Raw genomic sequence first — 8,575 nt, forward strand, 5'->3', positions numbered from 1 at the left:
ACATAGAGGAGTGTTATGACTTGAAGAACGAAATAGAGATTGATAGAGTCAAGATCGCTGAGGAAGTTCACGAGCCATAAAGAGAAAAAGGAGCACCGAAAGGAGGTAACTGACAAAGAAGAAAAGAAAGAAAAAGAAAGGAAAAAAGAAGGAAATCGCCGGAATTATCAATGTCATCATATGAGAGAAAAATGCTAAGACATGAAGGAAAAGACCAATGACTGAAATAATAAAGGTGGCAGAGCAAGCAAAGGGAGAGCCTAGTATGGCGAAGATCGTCACTTTCTCTTCAGAGGATGGAGCGCACGTAAAAGGACCCCACAACGATGCCTTGGTAATAGAAACAATCATCAACAATTTCATGGTCATGAAGTTATTGGTTGATGAAGGAAGTGCGGTGAACTTAATGACATGGGAAGCATACAAAGGTAGAGGAGAACTTGGAAAACCCAAACACTGTCCAACACCCATAGTGGGACTCGGAGGAACGCCTATTCAACTCAAAAGTTTGGCAGAGCTAATTACGGAGTTCGGGAGAGGAGGAAAAGAGATGCCAATAGCATAAAACATAATACCAACGATTCCGGGGCAATCACAAGTATTCGTTACCTGATTATGAAAATACCAACGACAGAAGGAACCATCAACGTCAAGGGAGATCAGGAAGTTGCATTAAGATGCTACACAATAGCTATGAAGGAAGTAGAAGAATGAGCGGCTCATGCTGCAGGAAAGATCAAAGACCAAAGGCCAAATGGATAACAATAATAGCCTTTATTTTTGTGTTACTGTTTTTCATAAAATTTGAATGGATATTAAACTCTACGGATCACTAAACTTTTCTCAAATTACAGAAGAGTTATTTAAAAAAAATTCTTACAAAATGGTCACTAAATTATACCTTTTATTACCAAAATATTTCTGTTGTTACGAAAATAACACTAAACTTTTTCGTGAATTACAAAAAAATCATTGAGTTATACTTTTTATTATAAAAAGGTAACTGAATTATGTTCCTTTCTGTAATTTCGGCTCGCCACGTAAGCAAAAATATTGCATTTTTACGTGAAAACGGTACGTTTTATATAGATGAACCTTTTTTGTAATAAAAAGGATAGTTCAGTGACCATTTTGTTAGAAAAGTTTGTTTAGTGACCTTTTTATAATTTGAGAAAAGTTTGATGACCTATAAAATTTAATATCCCAATTTGAATATAGTCAGGGTTTCAAGAAATAAAATAACACACTCACTAAGAAAGATCAACAATAGGCTAGGACACGATCAGGCCCGGCCGCTCAACATAGCAAAACAAGCGAACCAGAAGAGATACATATCTCACAAGCAAACGGTCAAACAAAAGAGATACACATCTCACAAGGCAACGGTCAAATAAAAGAGATATACATCTCACAAGACAACAACCAAACAAAAAAGATACATATCTCACAAGACAACGACTAAACAAAAGAGATACATATCTCATAAGGAAACGACCAAATAAAAGAGATACATATCTCATGAGGCAACGACCAAATCAAAGGGATACATTATCTCACAAGGCATAAAATAAGGTAGTAGAGTGCTAAAGAGAAATCCCACATCGTCGAAGCAGGCGCGCTGGAAAAACTATAAATAAGGCACATACTCATCCGCCCTGAAGTATGACAATACTGACTAATACATCACCTGACTTAAACTTCAGAGTGGATACAGGATCCGCAGACCCGCCCAAAACCGGTGCTCTTTGTGTTGTCCGCTCAACAGGATTCATATCCATCAATTATCATAAATACCTAAATAAATTTTATAAATATATTCCTATATTTTTATTATTTACATGGGTTCTCCACATATCGTTAAAACAACCTGTAAATATGTTAATTTAAAGTTGAAAAAAAATATAGTGTAGTGTAGTAAATTTATTTAGGCTTAATTACTCAACAACCCCTATCTTGTACTTTTTTTTCGTTTATACCCTGACTTAGAAAAAAGTTCAATTGTACTCTATTAGTTTTTATGTTTCACCTAGACTCCGAAGAGTATAATTGAACTCTTTTTATTTAAAAAAAAGTTTAAAACAATCCTTCATTTTTAGTCTATATTCTACTTAAATGTTAATATTATTAGAAGTACAAAAACACCATCTTCTTCTTCTTCAAAAAAAAAAAAAATATTAAAAATACTTATAATTTTTATTTAAATTTTTTTAATTATAAAAAAATTCCCAAAATTGCCAATGCTTCTCCGTCTCGTCGGAGAAGGAGCAGCGGCTGCTCCATCTAGCCGCTCCTTGGTTTGTTTCAGGAATGTTTTTTGATTTTTTTTAAAATTAAAAAAATTAATTAATTATTAAAAAATATTTGAATATTTTTAAAGTTAAAGGATTTTTTTGTACTTTTTTAAAATAGAAAAATATATGATGTAACCCTTTTATTTAATTAGTTTTAATAATTTTGTCCTTAAATTAATTACATTTTCAATTATATCCTTGATCGGAGTAGAAGTGAAACACAAAAATCTAAAATAGGATATAATTGAATATTTTTTTTAGGTTAGGTATAAACGGAAAAAACTACAAAGTGAGATTTTCTTGAATAATTAAGCCATTTATTTATTATAAACACAAATAATTTTTAAAAACCTGGAAAACGATAAGGCCGACATAAAATAGTAGTATGAGAATTGAATTAATTATTCAAAATAAATAGCAGACAAAAATAGAAAATACACATTGAATTCCAAAACGTAAAATTCAAATAGAGACAAAAAATTAAAAAAATACGAAAACCAAAATCAACCAAATAGAGATCCGTTGAGCATAGAATAGAAGAAAAGAAAAAGACATCAATCTTGTATATATAATCGGCGACCGCCCCTTGCTTTTCCTTCATCAATCTCAATTCCCCCTCTTCACTTAGTTTAAAATTTTTAACCTTTTTTTATTTCCTTGATTTTGAAATCAGGTAATTTTTTGAATTGGATCTACTTCTTTTAATTTTCTATCTGGGTTTTGTTGTTTTTTGATTTCCTTTGTTTTAATTCTCTCCATGATTTAAAATGACTTGATTTCGATCCGGGTAGGAATTAAACTCACCATCTTAGCAGATTGCTACTCAGCGCTTATACCGGGTTTTTAATTTATTTTAATTCTACTTATGATTTAGTTGATACTCAAAAACAACCCATTACAGTTTTGATTAAGTTGGATTTTTCAATTTTGTTTTTTTTACAAGCTAATGATAATTTGATGCGTGTGTGCATTTGTTTTGTTCTTTTTTTGGAAAAATAATAATTATGGAAGATTTTTTGTTTCATTGATTGATTGCTTACGATGCAATATTGTCTCTCTTTTTGTCAATTGTCATTCATTAATACGCTAAAATTGTTTTGTTATCACTCTATAGCTGTTTCTTTAAGTTAAATTCAGCTTTTTTCTTTGATTCAAGAGTACCCTTTTGAATTTACTATATATTAGTATTAAATCTGTGTGTTTTTGTAAATTGTGGAATTATAATCTTATTGAAAAGATCTGCTTTTGTGATTATCTGTGCAGGGTGAATTTCTATTTAGTAGATTAATTGGCTTCCGATACTGGGGTGGATTGATGTGCAATGCAGAGATCTCGTAAAGCTTTTCTGCAAAGAAGAGCTTTTGTGAAGAGTGGTTTCAATGGGAGAAATAATTTATGCAAAGTTTCACTTTCTTTATTTATTGTTTTATGGGGGCTTTTCTTTCTCTTCAGCTTGTGGATCAGCAAGGGTGATGGCTATAGAGGTTTGCTTTTAATCACAGATCCTTCGTTTTCGTAGCGTATGTTAGTAACTATTCATGTTAATGTACAGTCTAGATGAAGTTACTTTGTTATATTTGATCTGGATCTCGTCGAGATACATTTCTGTTAGATGTCTTTTGTTCTGGCATTTTATGTCAAATGATTTTGCTTTGCTAATTCAATGTTGCTGTTTTCTGAGTTGATCCCTGTTTTTATTTTTGTATAAAATGTCTATGTTAATGCAAACTCGTAATATAAACTATGAGAAAGTAACAGATCAGCTATGTGATTATATACTAGTCTTTGGAATTGATTTGTTTTTGTTTTTGGGTGTGTGTTTTTGTTTTATGAAACTTTTTTTGATGTATTTTATGTCAGTCGTAACCTAAATGTATCTCTAACTTCATATTGTTGTTTCTTTTCTTAGATGAATCTCCTGAGCTTGCAGTTGGGGTATCAACTTCAAAAGAAGAAAATCTGGGGTTTTGCCAACTTCCTGAATCCATAGAGAAAAATCCATTTAGCGATATTGGTTCCGCCTCTTCAGATGAAAGTTCTTGTACAGAAAGCACTGAAACCGAGAGTTCCAATGATGGGTTACTTGGCGATGAAGGAAATGTAAATAATACCTTTGTATCTGAAAACCCTGAGGCAAACTCTAGTTCAGTTGTGAATTCTGCAAATAATGATTCGAAGGCTGAGAGACTACCTCATTCTGTGCCCCTTGGTCTTGACGAATTCAAAAGCAGAGCATTCAGCTCTCGAAGTAAATTGGGAACTGATCAAGCTGGAGGTGTAATTCATAGAGTAGAGCCTGGTGGTAAAGAGTACAATTACGCTTCTGCATCCAAGGGAGCAAAGGTACTGGCCTTTAATAAGGAAGCAAAGGGGGCCTCCAATATTTTAGGCAAAGACAAGGACAAGTACCTTCGAAATCCATGCTCTGCCGAAGAAAAATTTGTTGTAATAGAACTTTCAGAAGAAACCTTAGTAGATACAGCTGTAATAGCAAATTTTGAGCACTATTCTTCTAATTTAAAAGATTTTGAGCTTCTCGGAAGTTTGGTTTATCCAACAGATACGTGGATCAGGCTCGGGAATTTTACAGCTACTAATGTTAAGCTAGCTCAGAGATTTTCTCTTCAGGAACCGCAGTGGGTTAGGTATCTCAGGCTGAATCTTCTGAGCCATTATGGCTCAGAGTTTTATTGTACTCTAAGTATTATTGAAGTTTATGGAGTCGATGCTGTTGAACGGATGTTGGAAGATTTGATATCTCTTCAAGATAATTTATTTGTAGCCAAAGAGGAAACTGACGATCAGAAACAGTTATCCTCTCAATCAGAGTCTACGCAAGTTGATGATGGTGACCTTGAACTGGGCTTAGAAACGGGATCCGGTTTTTCAGCTGAAAACTCAAATGTGAGAAACGAAGTTCCAAAGAATAAAGTAACGGATCCTGTGGATGAAATTCGTCAACAGCAAGGAGCCAGGATGCCTGGGGATACTGTTCTCAAAATATTGATGCAGAAAGTGCGGTCTCTGGACATAAGTTTATCGGTGTTGGAGCGATATTTGGAAGAGTTGAATTTCAAATATGGCAATATTTTTAAAGATTTTGATAAAGATTTGGGAGAGAAAGATAAACTCCTTGAAAAAATTAGATCCGACATAAAGAATCTTATTGGCAGCAAAGATCTCATGGTATTTGAAATTCTTACCTTGTTAAGATTTGTTGTTTCTTCATTTTAGTCTCTCTTCCAATTTAAAACTGAATGTTGTGTTACCCCTTGCAGGCTAAAGATGTTGAGGATCTTCTTTCTTGGAAAGCCCTTGTTTCTACACAAATGGATAATCTCTTACATGATAATGTTGCTCTCAGGTTGCTTTAATTTCTTAATGATAAACTTATAAAGTTGTTTACTATAATGATTGTCTATGCAGCACGAAAACGTAAACGTTAAAGGAAAAGGAGAAACTGTATTTATCACAAGAATAGATTATAAATATAGAGTTTCCGAGTTTAAGAAATGTTTTTGGAAATGAAAATGAAATGCCGAAACATAGAAGTCGGTAAGTTTTCGGGCAACATAACTCCTTGCTAAAAAGCACCCTTGAATAAGAAATGCAATATTGCTGTTCTCTTTTCAACTTAAGTGAGAGAATAAGAAGAAAAACATCAGCGAGTTTGAGAGTATTTTAGGACATAATTTTTTAGGCTTACTTAAGATAGTGTTTCATAGTCTCTTTTAAGGATCTCCTTTGAAGTATTGTGTGAATTATCTTTTTGCATAGTTACTAAAAAGGGGAGCAAAGCCAGTGAAAATGCATTCTGATCCTCGGTTTGAAATAGGTTTCATTTTGCATTCACCAGTGATTAAATTTCAAATGCAGGATGTTGACTTCTTTTAGAGATTTATAATTGTGTTAGTGGATCATTATTACATTCTTTTATCTCTCCGTATATTACGATTGTGTAATTGCCGACTACTATCAGAATGATTTAGTGTTGCTTGGTTTTCATGCGATTTTTTTGTGCTAACGGGCGTCACATTATTCGCAGGTCAATGGTTGAAGGAGTTCAAAAGAATCAGACATCTATGGAAAACAAGGGTATAGCAGTGTTTTTCATATGCCTAATTTTTGGATTTTTTGGTTTGATGAGGGTATTGGTAGATATGTTGGTGAGTGTTTATAATAAGGCATCAAGTTTTGAAAGTAGAGAGAATTGTAGGAAATTTTGTTGGATGAGCTGTTCCTGGCTTTTATTATTATTCAGCTGTACCATTATGTTTATATTATCATTGTAATTTATTCCACTGCATGTTGCATTGCAGAGCTGCTTGTAAGGTTTTTGTTCTCTGAAATCATGAAATACTAGAATGACCAAATTTTTTAACTTATCAAACAATAAATTACTTTTGTCTTCTTTAATTATTAATTTTTCGAATCCCGAAAGACTTTTCTATTTCGGTTGAAGGTGCATTGGCTGACATTTTCACAAATTTTCATATTCATTTTTATCTTTCCTTTTCAAAATTAAATTGATAATTATATGTCGGTTTAGAAGAACTTTTTAGATGTAATTGAGGACCTAAACTGATTTTTTCATTTATTTCTAATGCAAACTAATAAAAATGTCTACTCTGAAATCATAATCGGATTTAAGTAGTTGGTGAAAAGTCTTCCAACCATAACAATCAGTCAACAACTCATCTCCAACCCTCAGCAATAAAAAAAAGAATTACATTAAAATACAAATTTTGCAGTGATTTATTCTTCCAATTCATTACATCATTTTTCACTCTAAAAAATTATTATACGTAATATTATTATATTTAAATATGTACAGTACATTTATATCTATTTCGGTTTATTTTTTTACAAATATAATCTCCTATCGTATAGGGTCTTTTTTTGAAATGTCATATAATATAGTTTAATATTGATCAAACAATGTTAAATTAATAATTTTTAATAAAATAAACTCTTAATTAAAAATAAAAATAATGATTAAAAATTTTAAATACTGAATGTTAGATTTGAGGATCAATATGAAAATAGTACAATTTGAGCAATATTTATACCTCTTCATGCCTTCAAAATAGCCTGTTTCATCCATAAATGATCAATTAATACATTGCAAAATGCAATGTGGGTATCATGCTTATAGAACTCCAAATATTTATAGAACTCCAAATGCTCGCTCAATATTTATAAACTTTGTGTAATCTTATTATTTTTAGCATTATAAAATTGCTTAGTGTTAATTACTATTGTTCCCATGAGTTTAGGTTCGAAGTACTTTTTCTCCCTTAGTTTTGAAAAATTATTATTACCCCCTTACGTTAATTACTATTAGCCTCGTTTTTATGTTTCATGAAACCCCTTTATAAAGGGGGGTTTAGCTAAAAAAAAAACTAAAATGTAAAGGGGAAAATAGTACTTTTTTTTTTTAAATTCATGTGGAATATAGTATTTTAAACCGACACTCATTGAGGTACTATTAATTAACCTAATTTTTTTTAACTCTCTTTCATTTGCAACTGAAACACAAAATTATCTCTCAAAAAGAAAACATAACATTATAATTGTCATTTAAAGTGACATTCCCCCTTGACTTAAAATGTAATTAATACGCAGCGGTAATACTGAACTAGGCTACCGGGACCGGACTTCATATCGGACAACTTGAAAATTAAGAAAGTGAGCCAGACCTTCTATGATATCATATTATAATTATTGGGTGATCAATAGGTGAAAGATTATAACTATAAATGAATTAGAATACAATAGCTCATATTCATATAAAATAGGTTTGACTCCAAGGATGATTACAACTAGAATTAGTTATTTGGATGGTTAGTCCCTCACCAATATAAATTCTATATAATCTCACTATTTTAATAATGTGTGATAATAACAAAATTAACTCAATTAAACGTGAATAGCTCAAAATGTACATATATATTTTTAAAATATATAATAAAGTGATAAAATTGTAGCACCATTTAATCCAACAAGTCGAATTAAAAGTGAGAAATTACAAAACCATCTAGTCAAGCTGGCTGAGAGTAAAAGAAATGTGAATAATTGCACCCGCCACCTTCATCTTTTTCATGGGAGGTGATTTTTGGCCTTCTACCCCCATAAATTTTAATTTCTTAAGCTCCTTCGTAGTTACTAGTTAGTACATAGTGAATTTCAACTTCTTTATCTAATTTAGTTTTTTTCTTAACCTTTTATTCTTATTCTACAATTTAATCAACTTCTTTATCTAATTTAATTTTTCTCTTGACCTT

The 8,575-nt window shown here is 31.8% G+C and overlaps 1 protein-coding gene across 1 annotated transcript; it reads left to right on the forward strand.

Annotated features, from left to right (window-relative positions):
• The first annotated feature begins 3,597 nt into the window (after positions 1 to 3,597).
• Positions 3,598 to 6,672, forward strand: LOC126670135 (SUN domain-containing protein 4-like). The gene is made up of 4 exons (XM_050363802.2): positions 3,598 to 3,775; positions 4,201 to 5,477; positions 5,570 to 5,655; positions 6,337 to 6,672. Exons 1-4 carry the CDS (start codon positions 3,613 to 3,615, stop codon positions 6,581 to 6,583), a joined length of 1,773 nt encoding a protein of 590 aa, XP_050219759.1. The 5' UTR covers positions 3,598 to 3,612; the 3' UTR covers positions 6,584 to 6,672.
• The last annotated feature ends 1,903 nt before the right edge of the window (positions 6,673 to 8,575 follow it).

Source organism: Mercurialis annua, linkage group LG2, assembly GCF_937616625.2.
Source record: "Mercurialis annua linkage group LG2, ddMerAnnu1.2, whole genome shotgun sequence".
Lineage (NCBI taxonomy): Eukaryota > Viridiplantae > Streptophyta > Magnoliopsida > Malpighiales > Euphorbiaceae > Mercurialis > Mercurialis annua.